This window comes from Salvelinus namaycush, chromosome 10, assembly GCF_016432855.1.
Source record: "Salvelinus namaycush isolate Seneca chromosome 10, SaNama_1.0, whole genome shotgun sequence".
In the NCBI taxonomy this organism is placed as follows: Eukaryota; Metazoa; Chordata; class Actinopteri; order Salmoniformes; family Salmonidae; genus Salvelinus; species Salvelinus namaycush.
Genome location: NC_052316.1, coordinates 11,417,099 through 11,438,374, shown reverse-complemented (window position 1 = coordinate 11,438,374; position 21,276 = coordinate 11,417,099). Strand labels below are relative to the sequence as shown.

At 42.0% G+C, this 21,276-nt stretch overlaps 1 protein-coding gene across 1 annotated transcript; it reads left to right on the top strand.

Moving 5' to 3' along the window:
- Positions 1–665: 665 nt before the first annotated feature.
- On the top strand, positions 666–14,311 carry LOC120054672 (mitotic spindle positioning). Its single transcript, XM_039002199.1, has 5 exons — positions 666–870; positions 4,435–6,877; positions 12,905–13,161; positions 13,395–13,433; positions 13,540–14,311. Exons 2-5 carry the CDS (start codon positions 4,576–4,578, stop codon positions 13,627–13,629), a joined length of 2,688 nt encoding a protein of 895 aa, XP_038858127.1. The 5' UTR covers positions 666–870; positions 4,435–4,575; the 3' UTR covers positions 13,630–14,311.
- Positions 14,312–21,276: the final 6,965 nt, after the last annotated feature.

The window sequence follows — 21,276 nt, the reverse complement described above, 5'->3', positions numbered from 1 at the left end:
CTCTATCAGGAGTGTCATGCACCCCAAAAATCTGAGGACACAGTATGTGAGGATGGCTGGGGGGTTGAAAAACACCTGAAACAGCTTTTTCTTGCAATCTAGAGCCATAATCATTATGCTTAATTTGATGTAAAAATATATATATATATAAAAACATGTTTCTGCATTTCTAAGTAATGAACATTTTGGCCATGATGACTCAAGCTCTTCCACTGGACTAGCTGTAGCAGTGACATCCTCTCAGGTGAACTTCAACCCCAAAGGAAGATTCTTCTTTAACAGTTCACAGGCAACATACCGATGATGCCTCAGCACTTTTAAACCGTGTTCTTTTCTGTTTTTGTTTCCTTATGAGACCAATGATGGGTAAAGGGAATGGATATGTTCCCATAACAGTTTATCAAGTCATGTCAGTGGTCATGAAGGAAAGGAGAAGGAAGCAAGCTTCTGTACTGGGACACAAAATGATCACCAGGAAATTAGCCAACTCATTCCCTTAGTTCAGGGCTCTCCGACTCCAGTCCTGGAGGGTTACTGGGTGAGCAGGTTTTTGTTTCAGCCCAGCACTCACTGACCGGTTACAAATAATCAACTAATTACGGACTTCAGTTTGGACCACAGGTCATTTTTAATCTGGGTCATCTTGTTTGATTTGCCTTGGCGATGTGAATGGGTTTCTCTTCTCTCCCTACCTTGTTATAGCGGTTTGTCAGTCTCGTGCACTTTTCCCTGTTCGGTAAGAGGGTGTGGCTTCAATAACTGACATGATATCGGCTGAACTTTGCCTGTGCTGTAGGGTGCTCAAAAGACAGAGAGAGCAGGAGACGCAAGACAACAAACTTGTGTCTTGTTTGCGGTATACTAATTAAGGTAGGGTTAATTACTTCATTTTCCCAAATTAACTGTACTTTTGATCCAAATGCATTTCAATGGCATTATCGATACTTACATTATCTATGAATTGTAAGCACTTCAGTTGGGTGAGCAGGTGCATTAGCTTAGAAGACACTATGGTTGGATGTGCCATCTCGTCACACTGTCTACATTACTGAGTAATGACCTCTACTTCTTTTCAAAAGTTTGTCAAATTAAACCCATGTGCATTGACTGGGGGAAGTAAGCCTAATGTAAGTCTATTTCCCTATACACTTTTTTTGTGTTTATCAAGTAGTGGCTGTTCTCCATGTTTCTCCAAATGCTACAGCCTACCCTATTTGAGGAGGACATTGTACACCCTGGTCTCTGTAGCTACACATCCTGTACCCACGGGAACACCATCACATTGTTTATTTGCAAAATGTCCTTTTTTTTAAATTAGAGCTTTAATGAGCAGTTGGCATGGTTGTCCTTTCAAGACATGAAAACTGGTTTGAAATCTGTATGGTCGACAGACATAAGCTGTAGGGTATGACAACATGTATTTGGGCATTTATTTCAGACAGTCAATGAGTATATATATTAGCCTTGAATAAGTCTGAAGTTTGATGGGGACGACCCATCAAACTAGTTGCTACATGCAACTTGGCCTTAGTTGATCCATGCCACAATAGGCACTTTACTGACAGGAACTAGTGAGTGTTTCGTACACACACCAGTGTGAGGTAATAAATTAGTGGGGGTGAGGAGACTTGTGTATCTCCTGTCCCCCACCGATCACTCCTCTTCTCTCTCAGCCAATGAGCAAAGGGCAGAGGAGCCAATTCCAGAAAGTGGCGCTGAAAAGAGCTTATCAGGGGTACACAGTCCACTGTCACACAAGTGGTCACATGCGCACATACACACACTGCAGGCTGCCTTAGAACTCTTGGGATAGTGCGTTACTTTTTAACCCAAAATGTATGTATATTTGCTGAAGAGCTTATTCTGAGGTCAGCCAAAAGTCTTGGCATCTCAGGGAAGGTTAGGACTGGGTTCACTCCGGTCCATTTGTCCAGTGTTGTGCATCTGTCATGATTAGTTTAATAATTCTGTGTCAGCAGGGTTACAATGACAATCGTGAAATGCAGGATTGTTTTGTCGATGTCAATTTAAATTACAATGTTGAATGGAGTGGAAGCTTCCAGGGGCTATAGGTTTTACTCATTAGCCAACATGCTCGAATAGCAGTGAGCATGTTATGCTATAGAGATTCTAAGTGATACTGCTAGTTGCCATGCAATATTTTCCTTTAAATACTTTGTGTGGCATATTAAAATGATTGACAAGTCAACCCGCCATTGCACCCAGCCTCCAGTGTAGTTAGTTCCACATCAGTTGAGTGAAGAGGAACTTATCTGTTTTCATTGGCCAAGAGTATCTAATATCCTGCTCTAGTGTCAGTACTCCCGCCTCCAGATGAGTTGTGTGAGAAAGGAGTGAACACATTCCTCTCTCTCCCTCATTATGGTTCTTCATATATCTTCTGATAACTAGGCACTTTGAAAAGGAATTGTAGCTGCACACTCCTGGTCAGGGTTCTCCAAACCTGTTCCTGGAGAGCTACCCCTCCTGTAGATTTTCCCTCCAACCCCAGTTGTAACAAACCAGATTCATTTTGTCAACCAGCTAATTATTAGAATCCGATGCTAAACCTACAGGATGGTAGTTCTCCAGCAGCAGGGTTGGAGAGCCCTGCTCTAGGTACATGGCTGCATGGTTAAGATTAATCCATTGCTTGAATAAATTGATAACGGTTGATAATAACTACACTGAACAAAAATATAAACGCAACATGTAAAGGGTTGGAACCATGTTTCATGAGCTGAAATAAAAGATCCCAGAAATGTTCCATACACACACAAAATGTGTTTACATCCCTGTTAGTGAGCATTTCCCTTTGCCAAGATAATCCATCTACCTGAGAAGTTTGGCAGATCAAATGGCATGACCATTACATCGGTGCATGTTGTGCTCGGGACAATAAAAGGCCATTCTAAAATGTGCAGTTTTGTCACACAACGCAAAAATATTTTAAAGGAGCGTGAAATTGGCATGCTGACTGCAGGAATGTCCACCAGAGCTGTTGCCAGATAATTTAATGTTACTTTCTCTACCATAAGCTGCCTCCTTACATTGTTTTAGAGAATTTGGCATTATGTCCAACACGTGTACGACAGCGTGTTCCAGTTCCCGCCAATATCCACCAACTTCACACAGCCATTGAAGAGAAGTGGGACAACATTCCTCAGGCCACAATCAACAGCCTGATCAACTCTATGCGAAGGAGATGTGTCGCGCCGCATGAGGCAAATTGTGGTCACCAGATACTGACTGGTTTTCTAATCCACACTGCTACCTTTTTTTTAAAGCATCTGTGACCAACAGATGCATATCTGTATTCCCAGTCACGAAATCCATAGATTAGGGCCTAATGAATTTATTTCAATTTACTGATTTCCTTATATTAACTGTAACTCAGTAATAAGCTTCAGACAACGAACACCATTTTACTGATTGCAATTTAAATGCACAGAAATACCGTGACTAAATCCTGAGGCAGATTGTGAGACTTATAAAAAATAAAAATAAAACATTTAAAGGTCTGTGACCTGCATCTGTATTCTCATGTGAAATCATTGATTAGGGCCTAATGAATATTCTACAATTGACTAATATCCTCATATGAACTGTAACCCAGTAAAATCGTTCATTGTTTCACGTTGCATTTATATTTTTGTTCAGTGACTGTATGAGTTGTGCCGATAAATACCAATCCATGTACAATATTATGAATCGGAATGTCTTGGCTAAGACGGGAACAGACAGTATTTATGGATCTTCATACAGTCTCACAGCAATGGATCTGATAATCCTCCATACAGAAACTTCAAAGTTTGCAATAAATAGAGGTCTGACTGATGATTGAACCTTGTGTGTAATTCACTTGCATGCCAGTTTAACATTCCTTGTTTGCGTCGGTCTAGAAGGCAACTATCTTCATCTTTTTAGACCATCTCACACATTGGTTTGCTCTACATTTTCCCAGTTTGAGTTCTCGTGTCTTTCCTGATCAGCTAGGTTTACTGCAAACATGGTCTCTCGTTCTCATGCGGAAGTAGGTATTACATTTAAGCTATAAATGTTATTGGCAACTTTTATATTGGCATTCCAAAGCAAATCTCAGCATCCTGTCTTGCACAACTTTTTTTTATTATTTCCCTTGTAAAACAGATTCCTGTAAACCATAAACCCCTGAAGTGTTATGCAACTAATTTCATTTTGGTGGCACAAGCCGTATTCTGTAATATCTGTGACGTGGTCACTGTATGCAAAGATGTAGCAACTCAGTGTCTTCAATAAAATATTGAATTGTAATTTGTTAGAAGTATTTGGACAGTGGAGGGCTTGTTTGATTGGTTATAATGTTCCAGTTGCCACTTGACCATTTAATCTTTCTTAATTATTATATTGCTTAAGTGTTGGCCTATTTTTTTATTTATTTTTTATTGGTTGCAGAGACTCTCAGTTGCTGCACCTGATGATTCCCAGGATGTGTTGACCCAGGAGGAGGGAGACCAGATAGTGTTGAAATCTCACCAGCTTCCTGCCGCAGAAATCTCACCGTCTACACAGGAAGACACCACATTCCAAGGAACCATGGAAAGCACACCCAGAAAGTGGGTGCTTCAGCCCATGTCACCCAAACTGGAGCTGGCAGTAGACCTTCGCACCATGCTCAGCCCCACCACCGATGAGCCCTTTAGCCTGGACGGGAGCTGGCTCTACAACCGGAATGGCAACTCTTCGGCTTTCAGTTTTGACAGCATCTCCGTGACCCGCACCCAGTCCACAGTTATCGTATCCACCCAGCAGAAGGTGTCCCGGGATGTGGTGGTGCAGGCCAGGCAGGTGGCGGTGTCAGAGGAAGATTGCGGCAACACCAGCGAAGACTGGCAACCCAGTAGCCCTAGCAGTGCAGGGAGCACGGGCTCCCAACGTGGCTTCTACTCCTTTGTGGATGATCCGGTGAGCCCCGAGGCGGAGATGAACGAAGCCTGGATGGTGTCCCCAGAGAGACAAGCCAAGTTGGCGACCCTGAAAGAGGAAAGCAGCTTCAAACTGCAGACATATGCCGGTGGGAAGAAGCCAGGGACTCTGTTCGAGGAGGACGAGGACTCCCGCTACCAGGTGAACACCAACGGTGCCCAATTGAAGGCGGAGGAGGAGGAGGAGAAGCAGCTTAGGCAGGAGATCATCCAAAGTCAAGCCCCCAAAAAGATTGCCACATTCAGGGAGCAGTGGAGTGCACTCGAAACCCTGGATCTCAGCAAATCACCCAACAAGTTGCTCGAAGGGTTCAGCTTGTGCTATGGGCCAAGCAGCAGCATCAAATCTGAGTCCACACCAGCAGCTGAGCCATGCACCATCGACAACGAACAGATCAACTTCAGCGCAGCACGGGAGCAGTTCCTAAAGATGGAACAGTCGAGGATCAACCCATTCCTGCAGAGTCCCAGCTCTCTAAAACCACAAAGAAGACTGTGGCAGTCAGAAGACAGCTTGCTATCACCAAGGAGCGAGAAAAAAGACTACCACTCTGCGGAATGGTTTAACCAAAGTCTGACCCCAGTGAGACGTCAGGACAAAGGGGAAAATGTCGCTGGCAGAAAGGTGTACCGCACAGAGGAGAGGGTAACCAAGAGGCAGAGTAGGCTGTTTGACGACCTTGACTCTGGACTGGAGGATCTATCGGGTGACACAAGTGTTGGCTACACAAGTGACGGAAGCACGTCCAATGACAACCCTCAGCCAGAAAGCAAGGGCACCCAATCGGCAAGTGGTTACAGAGAGACGCCCATAGAGAGGGAGATTCGTATCGCTCAGGAGAGAGAAGAGAGTCTTCGGCGATTGCGTGGCATCAAGCACACCGACGTCCAAGAGATGGTGGAGGTCAAGTCTCTGCTCTCCCAGCCTACACCGCCACTGATACCTGTTAAGGCAAATAAGAAGAACCGGGTGAGCTTCTTCATCCAGCGCGAGATCAAAAAGGACAGCCAGAGGGAGGAAGACCTGCTGCACCAGGGGAGAGTCCCGGGTCTGTATGACTGGGGAACTCCTCAGGAACTGGAGGATCGGAGAAAAATCTTTGAGCTTAGAGACCAATCTGGAGCCGAGGTCGAGACAATGAAAAGGGCTTGGTCATCACCCAGGGTCATTGTGAGGAGTAGCAGCTCAGATACGGAAGGCTACCCTTCCCCTTGCTGCCCTCACCGGCACTCAGAAGAGACCGAGTTGTACATCGGCAGCATGAGCGCCACTCCAAGCGTCAATGCCACCAGCAAAGGCTGGAGTTCAGAGTCCCAAGACCTCAATAGAGTACCGCCAAGCAGCTTCCCAGAGGAGAGGATCATGTTGAAAGGCAATGAGACCAGTGAGGCAGAAAGCGCTCAAGTCACAGTGGTGGTGAAGACAAGTACTAGTGAAATAGTAAATTACCCATCGTGGTTAGTGGAAAGAAAGAAGCCAGTTCCAGCCAGAGGCTCCTTGACTAAAGAAGCCTTCTCTTCGTCATCCTCACCTACACCCACTGCTTTTGCAGTGCAGATGTCTGAACCGAGTGATAAGCCTATTCCAACCTGGAGGGCGCACCTGGATTCTGGCGGCCTGCGACATCGAAGACCAAACGCTCCAGATATTATCCAGAAGGAGATTGAGCAGGATCTGAAACGTGAGCAGGAGCTCCGGGAACTGCGGGAATCCAGTAGCCTGTCTGCCTCTATGGAAGGAAAATTGGACTGTATAGAACGAGACGCTAAAGACACATGTCAATCGCAAAGCCTGCGAAGAGTCATTGTGGAACAGGAAGAGTCTGTCTTCTCTGAGAGCCCTTCACTTCCAGTAGAGCAGACGGGCTTGGCCAGATGGTCCTACTCATCTATCACTCCAGTATCAATGCTAGGTAGGATGGTTCAGTCCATTTATCCATACACACATCTATACAATTACAAGACTACATAAGAGGAATTATTCATGATGGCAATATCTTATACTTGTTTTTGGCTTGATTTAAGCAAATGTCTACATGCACCAATTGTCAAATGTCCTCACAATTCTAGCTTTAAGTGGAATTTGTTTTTCTTGTTTACTGCTGGCTTTCTTAGACTAGAAGACATGACAAACTTAATTAGAATCTGAACTTTGGTCATATATGGGCAGAGGAACCAATGTTGTGTTACCAGCCATGATTAATCATTGACACAAAGGCTATTACTTTGCATCAAAAAGGCTAAAATAAGTCAGAAAAACAGAACAGTGAATAATTGAATAATTTCTTCCTCTATTGCTGCTTTTCCTGATGCACTGAAATTGTGGTTCAAGGCCCAGTGCGTTAAAAACATGCTTGACCTGTGTTTTATACATATTTCCACATTGAGGTTAGAATAATATTGTAAAAATTATGATAATGCTCTTTTAGTGTAAGAGATGTTTGAAAAGACCGCCTGAAATTCCTGCCTGTTTTAGTGGGATGGAGTATTGACCTGCCTGGTGACATCACTAGACGGAAAATTAGTTAATAGACCAATAAGAAAGAGTTCCAAACCTCTCTGCCAGTAAGAGCTAGTTTCATCTTTCCCCTCCCCACTCAGACCACTCCCAGACAGTCCTAGCAAAATTGCCTGAGATTGTTCTTAGCGAAGAAGCAATTTCTGTTTCTTTTTGACAATTTTAATTGAAAATAATCACAGTAAGGTACTAAATTATTACCCAGAATTTATTTGATTTTGAGATAAAAAATGGCTGCACTGGACCTTAAGATTGTTCTACATCCAGTCACATTAAAGGGCCAATGCAGCTGTTTTTATCTCAATATCAAACAGCACCTTACTGTAATAGTTTTCCATAAAAAATGTCAAAAATAGCATTTTAGCAAAACTGTCTCAAGCAACAATTTAGCTAGGACTGCATGCAACACTCACGACCGAGTTCCAAACTGCCTCTGGAAGCAACGTCAGCACAAGAACTGTTCGTCGAGAGCTTCATGAAATGGGTTTACATGGCCAAGCAGCCGCACGCAAGTCTAAGATCACCATGCACAATGCCAAGCGTCGGCTGGAGTGGTGTAAAGCTCGCTGCTATTGAGCAGTGGAAATGTGTTCTCTGAAGTGATGAGTCACGCTCACCATCTGGCAGGCCGACAGACTAATCTAGGTATGACGGATAAGAGGAGAACACTACCTACCTGAATGCATACTGCCAACTGTAAAGTTTGGTAGAAGAGGAATAATGGTCTGGGGCTGTTTTTCATGGTTTGGGCTAGGCCCTTTAGTTCCAGTGACGGCAAATCTTAACGCTACAGCATACAATTACATTCTAGACCAGGGATGGGAAACTCCTGTCCCCGAGGGCCTGATTGGTGTTACACTTCTCCATCCCTAGCAAAAACAACTGATTTAATCAAATTGCATTCTAAACTTAAGCTCATGATTAGATGATTATTGGAGTCAGGTGTGTTAGCTGGGGCAAAACTGTGACACCATTCAGGCCCTCGGACTGGAATTGCCCACCCGTTCTAGACGATTCTGTGCTTGCAACTGTTTGGGGAAGGCCCTGTTTCAGAATGACAGTGACCCCTTGCGCAAAGTGAGGTCCGTACAGAAATTGTTTCTCAAGATCGTTGTGGAAGAACTTGACTGGCCTGCACAGAACCCTGACCTTAACCCCATCAAACACCTTTGGGATGAATTGGAGCGGTGACTGCGAGCCAGGCCTAATCATCCAACATTAGTGCCGGACCTCACTAATGCTCTTGTGGCTGAATGGAAGCAAGCCCCCGCAGCAATGTTCCAAATTGTAGTGGAAAGCCTTCTCAGAAGAGTAGAGGCCAACTACATATTATTGCCCATGATTTTGGAATGAGATGTTTGACGAGCAGGGGTCCACATACTTTTGGTCATGTAGTGTAGTTTCATCAGCTGTTGTACAAAACACAGGAAAAACTGTTTTGACTGCACCGAGCATTTTTAAAACTAGTGTTACGGCAAGATGTCTACCAGTGTCCATTTTCATATGGTCAAGTTTGTAAAATGGTATGACTACAATTTGGCTATCATTATGTACAGTGCCTTCAGAAAGTGTTCATACCTCTTGACTTATTCCACATTTTGTTACATTTAATCTACTTGGAATTCAGGCTGTATTTGCACACTCCTCTACATGCCAAAATGAAAACATGTTTTTAGATATTTTTGCAAAAAAATGAAATACAGAAATATCTAATTTACATAAGTATTCACCCCCTTAGTCAATACTTTGTAGAAGCAATTTTGCACCGATTTACAGCTGCGAGTCTTTCTGGGTAAGTCTCTAAGAGCTTCCACACCTGGATTGTGCAACATTTTTTTATTATTTTCAAAATTCTTCAAGCTCTGTCAAATTGGTTGCTAGACAACCATTTTCAGGTCTTGCCATAGATTTTCAAGTAGATTTAAGTCAAAACTGTAACTCGGCCACTGAGGAAAATTCACTGTCTTCTTGGTAAGCAACTCCAGTGTAGATTTGGGCTTGTGTTTTATGGTGTTGTCCAGCTGAAAGGTGAATTCATCTCCCAGTGTCTAGTGGAATGCAGACAGAACCAGGTTTCTTTCGGATTTTGCCTGTGCTTAGTTCCATTCAGTTTCTTTTTTGTCCTTAACAATTACAAGCATACCCATAACATGATGCAGCCACCACTATGCATGAAAATATGGAGAGTTGTGCTCAGTAATGTGTTGCATTGGATTTGCCCCAAAAAACATACATTAACACTTTGTATTCAGGATAAAAAGTTAATTGCTTTCTGACTTGTTGCAAACAGGATGCATGTTTTGGAATATTTGTATTCTGTACAGGCTTCCTTGATCCATCCTCTGTTTTCTCCTATCACAGACATTAGTCTGTTTTAAAGTCCCCATTAGCCTCTTGGTGAAATCCCTGCTTCTTTCATTTTTTTTTACCATCTACCAATAGGTGCCCTTTTTGCGAGTCATTGAAACCCCTCCCTGGTCTTTGTAGTTGAATCTGTTTGAAATTCAATGCTCGACTGAGGGACATTACAGATCATTGTTTGTGTGGGTTACAGAGATGAGGTAGTCATAAAAACAATGATGTAACGCAGTGAGTCCATGCAACTTGCTAATCACATTTTTACTCCTGGACTTGGTTGGGCTTGCCATAACAAAGGGATTGAATACTTATTGACACAAGACATTTCAGCTAGTCAAAAAATAAATGGGTTTAAAAATAATTTGCAAAGCCAACAGATTAGAAACTATTCTTCCCAAAAGAATACATTCTGATCAAACGGGTTTTATGAAAGTCTGACACTCCAGTCAACAGGCGCCTCTTTGACATCATGCATCTCGCTTCACGAACAGAGTCAATATGACCTTCCTGAACTCTGCACTCGAGGAATTCGGTTTTAGTACATCTATATGCAAATGGTTTAAACTTTTCTCTAGCTCACCACAAGCCTTGATAATTCAGTTCAGTTGTAGGCATCCGATTCGCAAAATAAGTCTTTACACTGATATTCTGATGTTCGTACAAGAACACAATCAATCATTAGAACACGTGTTCTCGACAATCAACATTCAGCATTATATTTATTTTTATTTTTTATTTCACCTTTTATTTAACCAGGTAGGCAAGTTGAGAACAAGTTCTCATTTACAATTGCGACCTGGCCAAGATAAAGCAAAGCAGTTCGACACATACAACAACACAGAGTTACACATGGAGTAAAACAAACATACAGTAGAAAAATAAGTCTATATACAATGTGAGCAAATGAGGTGAGAAGGGATGTAAAGGCAAAAGAAAGGCCATGGTGGCGAAGTAAATACAATATAGCAAGTAAAACACTGGAATGGTAGATTTGCAGTGGAAGAATGTGCAAAGTAGAGAGAAATAATGGGGTGGAAAGGAGCTAAATAAATAAATACAGTAGGGGGAGAGGTAGTTGTTTGGGCTAAATTCTAGATGGGCTATGTACAGGTGCAGTAATCTGTGAGCTGCTCTGACAGCTGGTGCTTAAAACTAGTGAGGGAGAAGTGTTTCCGAGATTTTTGTAGTTCATTCCAGTCATTGGCAGCAGAGAACTGGAAGGAGAGGCGGCCAAAGGAAGAATTGGTTTTGGGGGTGACCAGAGATATGCCTGCTACAGGTGGGTGCTGCTATGGTGACCAGCGAGCTGAGATAAGGGGGGACTTTACCTAGCAGGGTCTTGTAGATGACCTGGAGCCAGTGGGTTTGGCGACGAGTATGAAGCGAGGGCCAGCCAATGAGAGCGTACAGGTCGCAGTGGTGGGTAGTATATGGGGCTTTGGTGACAAAACGGATGGCACTGTGATCGACTGCATCCAATTTATTGAGTAGGGTATTGGAGGCTATTTTGTAAATGACATCGTCGAGGATCGGTAGGATGGTCAGTTTTACAAGGGTATGTTTGGCAGCATGAGTGACGGATGCTTTGTTGCGAAATAGGAAGCCAATTCTAGATTTAACTTTGGATTGGAGATGTTTGATGTGAGTCTGGAAGGAGAGGTTTATAGTCTAACCAGACACCTAGGTATTTGTAGTTGTCCACATTCTAAGTCAGAACCGTCCAGATTAGTGATGTTGGACGGGCGGGCAGGTGCAGGCAGCAATCGGTTGAAGAGCATGCATTTAGTTTTACTTGTATTTAAGAGCAATTGGAGGCCACGGAAGGAGAGTTGTATGGCATTGAAGCTCGTCTGGAGGGTTGTTAACAGTGTCCAAAGAAGGGCCAGAAGTATACAGAATGGTGTTGTCTGCGTAGAGGTGGATCAGAGACTCACCAGCAGCAAGAGCGACATCATTGATGTATACAGAGAGTAGGTCCAAGAATTGAACCCTGTGGCACCCCCATAGAGACTGCCAGAGGCCCGGACAACAGGCCCTCCGATTTGACACACTGAACTCTATCAGAGAAGTAGTTGGTGAACCAGGCGAGGCAATCATTTGAGAAACCAAGGCTATCGAGTCTGCCGATGAGGATGTGGTGATTGACAGAGTCGAAAGCCTTGGCCAGGTCAATGAATACGGCTGCACAATATTGTTTCTTATCGATGGCGGTTAGGATATCATTTAGGACCTTGAGAGTATATCAGGATATAAGATTAACTGGGACAAATCCGAGATCCTCATAAATGTATTTAACTGGAACTCTGGCCAAAACTCTCCCCTTCAGATGGTCAGTCAATCTGAGATGACCATGTCTTAAAGTAATGATGGAGTGTCTTTTCTCTTTGCTTATTTGAGCTGTTCTTGCCATAATATGAACTTGGTCTTTTACCAAATAGGGGTTTCTTCTGTATACCACCCCTACCTTGTCACAACACAACTGATTGGCTCAAACGCATTAAGAAGGAAAGAAATTCCACAAATGTAACTTTTAACATGACACACCTGTTAATTGAAATGCATTCCAGGTGACTACCTCATGAAGCTGGTTGAGAATGCCAAGAGTGGGCAAAGCTGTCATCAAGGCAAAGTGTGGCTACTTTGAAGAATCTCCAATATATTTAGATACATTTTTTGGGGTTATTACATGATTCCATATGTGTTATTTCATAGTTATGTCTTAACTATTCTTCAATGTAGAAAATAGTAAAAATAAAGAAACTCTTGAATGAGTAGGTGTGTACAAACTTTTGACTGGTAGTGTGTGAGATGAATTTGCACCGTATTAAAAATAACAATTCCACTTCGACATTACGAGGTTGTGTGTGTAGGCCAGTAAAACAATCTCAATTTAATCCTTTTTAAATTCAGGCTGTAACACAACGTGGAAAAAGTCAAGGGGTGTACTTTCTGAAGGCACTGTAGTTCATGTTGCATTCAACTTACATTTCGAATGTACTCTTAACACATACATGCTAGTAATTGTGTTAACTCAATGTTTCTCTATTTCTTCCCCCCGATAAAGCGGACAGCGCATCTCGCTTTTCCACCTCCATTCGTCCCACTGCCCGTCTTCCCTCCTTTTCCATAGTCACTGCCCAGCCATGGGGCTACCCACGGCCCACCTCCCCTGTGGTGAGCAGGGTTACTCCCCTGTTGCCTGCTAGCCCGTGGGTAGAGATGGGTGGCTCCCCTGGGACCCCCACGCAAAAGGGCCTGACCGAAACCCTGCTAGAGGACTTTGAGGAGAGGAGAATCAAACTGAAGTTGGAAGAGAATGCTGTGAGGAAAGACTCTAGTTATTGATGCTGTCTACATACATTGTAAATTCATTATAGACATAAGACATTTAGGCATAGTTTGGAAAGAAATACAGCAATGCAATATGCCTGCAAAAGAGTATTGATAGTGTTGGCGAAACCATGTACATCTTGTGAGACTTCTCAATTCATAGGTTTTATATCCTACAATGATAGTGTGCTAGTTGTTAAATTTGACTTTTCTGTTACCTCTAGTATGCAGGAATTCAGCCTACTGACGATGTGAACAATGAAGTAAGTGGTTGCTCTTCTCTCTGCTGATATCCATTGAATCATTTGTCTCAGAGAAGGCCTTTATCACAGGTCCAATATGATGTTGATGCTATTTCTTCCATTGCAGGTCTTGGAGGCAACCCGCGTCACCAGGCACAAAAACAAGCGGGCACTGCGCTGGGAGGCTGGCGACTACACCAAGGAGGACAGCCAATGAGTCCACCAGCCTTCTCCACTGGAGGGTGAGAGAGGGTGGAAAGGAGAAGAGGAGATGAACAACAGGCATTTTAGGGAAGTTGTCCCATCTCAGCACATATGAATATACTCCGTCTACACAATAACTGGCTGAACTAATGATTGGTCCACTTTGTGATAACCCCCCGTCCATCATCTGCCACCTGAGCATTGCCCCGACTAGAGCAGGTACCCTTCCACGATTTATAAGAGGAAGGTGAACTGAAAAATATATGTAATAAAGACAAGACAGGTTTTAGCTGAGGCAGAAAATGGAATGGAAATGGAATGGAAGTGGAATGGAAATGGAATTTAAGAGGAGTTCTGCGCCTGCTTAGAATGCATTGCCTTGTTTTGGGATGAATACGGTGTATGAGTTATTTTTAAGTCTGGCAGTCACTGCTAGGTAGCTTTGATCAGGCCCATCTGCCCTCAAAACGCTGCATAGAAAATGAGTGAGGGAGCTATTATCGTCTTGTCAGTTGTGCTTTGCAAAGCAAAAACAAGCAAGAAACCATCGGATATCCATTATGTATTTAATAAAGTAAACATTTCCAAACCAATATCCAGTCCAATGAAGCACTTGCAGTACAGTCTTCAAGACATGTTGACTTTTGTCTAATTTAATATGAAATAATATCTAATAAAGAGTTAGCTACAGCTGATACCAGTATGTTTGTGTTCTTAATTTGACTTGTATGTGCTGTGAGAGCAGAAATTTGTGTAAGACTTGAACCCGCCAGGTTCTTATGTAATTATTGCCTTTCTTAGGTAATGTGTTATAAAAATATGTAAGTACTAGTAAAGTAGTTTTTTGGGGAAATTGTAGTTTACTATTTATAATTTTGGCAACTTTTACTACATTCCTGAAGAAAATGTACTTTTTACTCCATACATTTTCCCTGAAACACAAAAGTACTTGTTACATTTTTCTTAGCAGGACAGGAAAATGGTAGAATTCATACACTTGGCAAGAGAACATCTCCTGGTCCTCCCTACTGCCTCTGATCTGGCTGACTCACCAAACACATGCTTCGTTTGTAAATGATGTCTGAGTGTTGGAGCGTGTCCTAACTGTCCGTAAATTAAAAAACAAGAAAATGGTGATGTTTGCTTAATATAAGGAATTTGAAATGATTTATACTTTTACTTTTGATACTTAAGTATATTTAAAACCAAATACTTTTACTCAAGTAGGATTTTACTGGATGACTTTTACTTGTCATTTTCTATTAAGGTATCCTTACCTTTACTCAAGTATGACAATTGGAAAAAGTACCCACCACTGGTTATATGAATGTAGCCTAGCAGTGAAGAGCCTTGGGCCAGTAACCGAAAGGTCACTGGTTTGAATCTTCAAGCAGACTAGGTGAAAGAATCTGGTGACGTGCCCTTGAGCAACCTTAATTGCTCTGGATAAGAGGGTCTGTTACATTACAATTTAAGTTAAATGACAAGTTTAATCATACTCTAAACCGGACTGTTTGCAACATGACAATATCTGGTATAGACTATAGACTATGGTATGACTTACTGCTGAGAATAGCCCAGGGAATGTAGATGCGATAAGAGATTCAACTCTGCTACATTGTGGTAGAGGTGGGATACACTGCTTAAATGAGCTGCGACGTCAAATCAGATGCATTCTAGATGAATAAGATAATGTCAAACTGATTCAAATGGAGCAAGACATTGCCATCTCCTGGGCAGACACTTGAACTGATTGTAGGGGATTTGAGTGTTTAACTATAATGTTGAAACTAAAAAAGTATGACCATAAGTATGTGGACAGCCCTTAAAATTAGTGACTATTTCAGCCACACATAGCTGACAGGTGTATACAATCGACTACACAGCCATGAAATCTCCATAGACAAACATTGGCAGTAGAATGGCCCGTACTGATGAGCTTAGTGACTTTCAACGTGGCATCGTCAATGATGTCACCTCTCCGACAAGTCAGTTAGTAAAATTTCTGACCTGCTAGAGCTGCCCCGGTCAACTGTAAGTGCTGTTATTGTGAAGTGGAAACGTCTAGGGGCAACAACGGCTCAGCTGTGAAGTGGTAGGCCACATAAGCTCACAGAACGGGATCGCCGAGTGCATAGAGTAAAAATAGTATGTCCTCAGTTGCAACACTCACTACCGAGTTACAAACTGCCTCTGGAAGCAATGTCAGCACAAGAACTGTTAGTCGGGAGCTTCATGAAATGGGTTTCAATGGCCAAGCAACCGCACACAAGCCTAAGATCATCGTGAGCAATGCCAAGCATCTGCTGGATTGGTGTAAAGGTCGCCGCAATTGGACTATGGAGCAGTGGAAACGTTTTCTGGAGTGACAAATCAATCATACTTTACCATCTGGCATTCTAAAGGACTAATCTAGGTTTGGTGGATGCTAGGAGAACGCTACCTGCCGGAATGCGTAGTGCCAAATGTAAAATTTGGTGGAGGAGGAATAATGGTCTGGGGCTGTTTTTCATGGTTCGGGCTAGGCCCCTTAGTTCCAGTGAAGGGAAATCTTAACATTATGTCATACAATGACATTCTAGACATTTCTTTGCTTCCATCTATGTGGCAACAGTTTGGAGAAGGCCCTTTCCTGTTTCAGCATGACAATTTTAATTTTCTTATTTAACTAGTCAAGTTGTGATACAGCCTGGATACGAACCAGGGTGTCTGTAGTGACGCCTTTAGCACTGAGATGCAGTGCCTTAGACAGCTGCGCTTCTCGGGAGCACAATGACCCCGTACACAAAGCGAGGTCCATACAGAAATGGTTTTTCGAGAACGGTGTGGAAGAACTTGACTGGCTTGCACAGAGCCCTGAACTCAACCTGATTGAACACCTTTGGGATGAATTGGAACGCCTACTGCGAGCCAGGCCTAATTGCCCAACATCAGTGCCCGACCTCACTAATGCTCGTGTCTGAAAGGAGGCAAGTCCCCGCAGCAATTTTCCAACATCTAGTGGAAAGCCTTCCCAGAAGAGTGGATGCTTTTATAGCAGCAAAGGGGGGACCAACTCCATATTAATGCCCATGATTTTAGAATGAGATGTTTGATGAGCAGGTGTCCACATACTTTGGTCATGTAGTGTATTTAAAGGGCAACTGCACCTGCTGATTTGGCATTGGTTTTTGGCTTGCTCCTCAAATGCTGGTGGCCATGAGAGAAGCCAAATGTGATTTGGCTTGGGGGTGTGGTTTGATGTGGGTGTTCCTTGGATGTGTCATTGCTGACGTTGTCAATAAAGCGGTAAATTGAGAGCTTCAACATTGTGCGGCCCTTCTTGCTCTTTTCTAGTATTCCCAGCACCTATGTTTTTAAGGATGTGCGTATGACCACAAATGCTTCTGGTGTCCTGTATACAACATGAGTTTCCTGATCCTGGTGCCGAATACACAGGGTTTCTTCAACCCCATATTGACTGATACCGTTCAATTCAATAATAGAAGACAATTCAAGTAAAAATTAACCAAGGAAAATGTTATCCAGAGTGCCAGGTCTCTCTCCATTTAGAGACCTCAGTATCAAGCCCATCTGCAGTGGTGTAAAGTACTTAGGTAAAAATACTTTAAAGTAGCTTTTGGGGGTATCTGCACTTTACTATTTATATTTGACTACTTTTACTCCACTACATTCCTAAACAAAATATTGACCTTTTACGCCCATACATTTTCTCTGACACCCAAAAGTACTCTTAACATTATGAATTCTCAGGTAGGACGGTAATATGGTCTGATTCACACACCTATCAATATAACACGTTGTCATCCCTGCTGCCTCTGATCTGGCAGACTCACTAAACACAAATACTGTGTTTGTAAATTATGTCGGAGTGTTGGAGTGTGCCGATCAGTCCATAATTTAAAAAACAAGAAAAGCATGCCTTATGGTTTGCTTATTATAAGGAATTTAATGTATAGCATGTACTTTTACTTTGTACTTTTATCCAAGTATGACAATTTAGTACTTTTTCCACCACTCTACTTAAGTACATGTAAAACTAGATACTTTTAGACTTTTACTGAAGTAGTATTTTACTGGGTGCCTTTTCTATTAAGTTATCTTTACTTATACTCAAGTATGAATATTGAGTACTTTTCCCACCACTGCCTGTCTGTCAGTCTGCAAGTCTTCAAGTGCTGGCTCCATAGATGCATCTGTGAACACATAAACAGTCACTGTTCTATTACCAATGGCAGTTAGTATAGGCAATATCTGACATGCATACAGTGCCTTCAGAAAGTATTCATGTGACTTATTCCACATTTTGTTGTGTTGCAGTCTGAATTCAAAATGTATTAAATATTTTTTTTCTCACCCATCTACACACAATAACCCATAATGACAAAGTGAAAACATGTTTTTTGAAATGTTAGTTTTTTGAAAATAAAATACAGAAATCCATAATTTACATAATCCTTTCACTCTGTCAACTAAATTAGGTCCGTATTGTGCAGTAACTACAATGTTGTTGATCCTCAGTTTATCACATCCATTAATCTCTAACTGTTTTAGTCACCATTGGCCTCATGGTCAAATCTCTGAGAGGTTTCCTTTCTCTCCGGTAACTAAGTTAGCTGGGTGTATTGTATGACTGAGTGTATTGATGCACCATCCAAAAAAGTGTAATTAACTTCACCATGCTCAAAGGGATATTCAATGTCTGTTTTTTTTTTTTTTTTTTTCACCCATCTACCAATAGATGCCCTTCTTCCAAGGCATTGGAAAACGTCCCTGGTCTTTGTGGTTGAATCTGTGTTTGAAATTCCCTGCTCGACTGAGGGACCTTATAGATAATTCAAATGTTTGGAATACAGAGATGAGGTAGTCATTCAAAAATCATGTTAAACACTATTATTGCACACCGAGTGAGTCCATGCAACTTATGTGACTTGTTACATTTTTACTCCTGAACTTATTTAGGCTTGCAACAACAAATGGGTTGAACCCTTATTGACCCAAGGCATTTCAGCTTTTCATTTAAAGTGATTTGTAAAAAAAAATCTAAAAACATAATTCCACTTTGACATTATGGGGTATTGTGTGTAGGCAGGCCATTGGCAAAAAAATCTCCATTTAATCACTTTTAAATTAATTCTGTAACACAAAATGTGGAAAGAAATCAAGGGGTGTGAATACTTTCTGAAGGAACAGGTATGTTGAAGTTTGAACAGGTCAGACTAAACCTACCTAATTCTGGTCTCCCCATTGCCAACCGTTGGTGAGCAGGCAAAAGGTGAGGCTGGAAGTAAGGCCTTTGCCAGCGCCCCATTGATGGGCATGGCAGGGTATGTCAGCTCTTGGTAACCCATCATGATCACAGCGAGGGCATATCTGCGTGATGTTGAGGATCCCCTTGCTGTTCTTCTCTATGTTGCATGTTCAGCTGCAAACTGGACAACTCTTGAACAACTGCAGCAGGCAATCCTCCTAAAAAATGTGCTTCCTCATCTTATGAGGTGGTAATGACAGAGGCCCTGTGACAGGGTGAAAACAATTGACAGCCAAGTGGTAAATTGCATTTTGTTATAAAGGACAAAGACTTTTGATAATGCACTTCACAACCAAAATGACTCTACTGTTTGTATCTGCTTGGCTGGGTAATTAAACTACTAGTTTATCAAACCGGGTATTTTTTCATACAACTTTTCACATTACTGTTGTTGATGAAGCAGTCTGTGTCATCGGGGCAGTAACTCGGGACAAGCTAATTCTAGGTAATTACTAGTTACCACATCCACAAAGTCAGAAGGCCGCTTATTTCTACAATCTCGTCTTAAAATGTGATTCTAACCCTAACCACATTGGTCCTGGTTTTGCGTTTTAGTTTTTTTGCCCTAGCACTATACAGGTGATTAAAATAATGAGTTGGTTATTTGAATCAGTTGTGTAGCACTAGGGCAAAAACCAAAACTTGCACCGGGTGAGTTTGGTAAACCCTGAGTTAGCTAGCCTGCCTTGCTAGATTATCAAATTATAACATTACATAACCAGCTACATGTATGAGCTGCTAACTAGCTAGCTAACTTTACTGTATAGCTAAGTAAATCAAATATCATCAGCTAGCTAACGTATTAGCTATCTTAATTTTTTTATCATTGTAAATTAAAAACACAAGCTCCAAATGTATGTGTAGATAACAGCCATGGAAGGGGGTGAAAGGACTGAAGCTCCAGCTGTCAGTTCCAGACCCTAGTAAGGAAAACTTTTAGGACAGAGACAATAGCAACATAATATTCAGTGCTGTCTAATTCTGTGATGTTTTATGCCTTCAGATACGGAGAGCTGTGAAAGCCTGTCCGCAGATGAAGAGGTCCCAATGAATGTCCCAAGAGACTATTGTATACCACTGGTTATGTGTACCTATTAACAGATGTTGTATACTTGAGCAATAAGGCCCGAGGGGTGTGGTATATGGCCAATATAATCACAAACCCTCGAGGTGCCTTATTGCTATTATAAACTGGTTACCAACATAATTACAGCAGTAAAAATACATGTTTTGTCATACCCTTGGTATACGGTCTGATATACCATGGCTTTCAGCCAATCAGCATTCAGGGCTCGAACTATCCAGTTTATAAAGTTAAACATTGCACAATGTATAACCCTATTACAACTGGATCAGGCCAACCCTGCTCCTGGAGGTCTGCTGGCTTCTGTTCCAGTCCAGCACTAACACACCTGATTCAATTGATAGTGTTCTATTACTGGGCTGGAATATAAATCTGCTCACCCAGTAGATCAGGGGTCAGTGAAGCAAGGTTGGCCAATGCTGGTATGGACTTTTTTGCTTCACCTGAAATTATGCTTTACTAATACGCCAGTCGCTTTGGATAAAAGTGTCCGCTAAATGGCATATATACAATGGCCTATTATACAATGCCTTCAGAAAGAATTCACACCCCTGGACTTTTTCCACATTTTGTTGTTACAAAGTGGGATTTTGATGGATTGAATTAATGCTTTGTTAATGATCTACACGAAAAACTATGTAGTGTTAGAGTGGTAAATAAAACACAAATATATCTTGATTAGATACGTATTCAACCAGCTAAGTCAATACATGCTGGAATCACCTTGGCAGCGATTGCAGCTGGCAAGGTGCACACCTGGGGCCTCATTTATCAATCATGTGTATGCACAAATCTGTGCGTAAACCATGCGTGGGATCATTTCCACGCAAAGTGTGAGACTCGTTGGCTTGAGAGTGTTCAAAAATGTACCCACAGCCTTGACCATGCGTACACACAGTGCAAAGTGGTGGAATAAGGGAACTGTTTGTCAAACGTTGAATGGGGAAAATATACAGTATGTTAAATGTGAAAGCAATAATTTAATAATGTTTCGATTTCATTGCATGAATTCACAATGGAAATACAACATATCTTGACATGCTATATAATTTCAACACCACTGCATTTGTTATAATAATCCATATAAAGTAACGTACAGTAATTTGTTAAATTAGAGGTACGTTTGAAAGTAAAACCATTGTTGAAATACTATAAAGACAGATGAGAGATGGCTGATCTTACTCTGTTGGAAGATTTGGCATAACACAGCCCTCTATGAGTCAATATTTTGGATCCAAAAATCAGCTAAATGAACGGTAACATAC

Coding starts and splice junctions, on each gene's coding strand:
- LOC120054672 (XM_039002199.1), top strand. CDS start 4,576: ATGGAAAGCACACCCAGAAAGTGGGTGCTTCAGCCCATGTCACCCAAA. Junction 6,878..12,904: donor CACTCCAGTATCAATGCTAG/GTAGGATGGTTC, acceptor CCCCCGATAAAG/CGGACAGCGCATCTCGCTTT. Junction 13,162..13,394: donor TGAAGTTGGAAGAGAATGCT/GTGAGGAAAGAC, acceptor TGTTACCTCTAG/TATGCAGGAATTCAGCCTAC.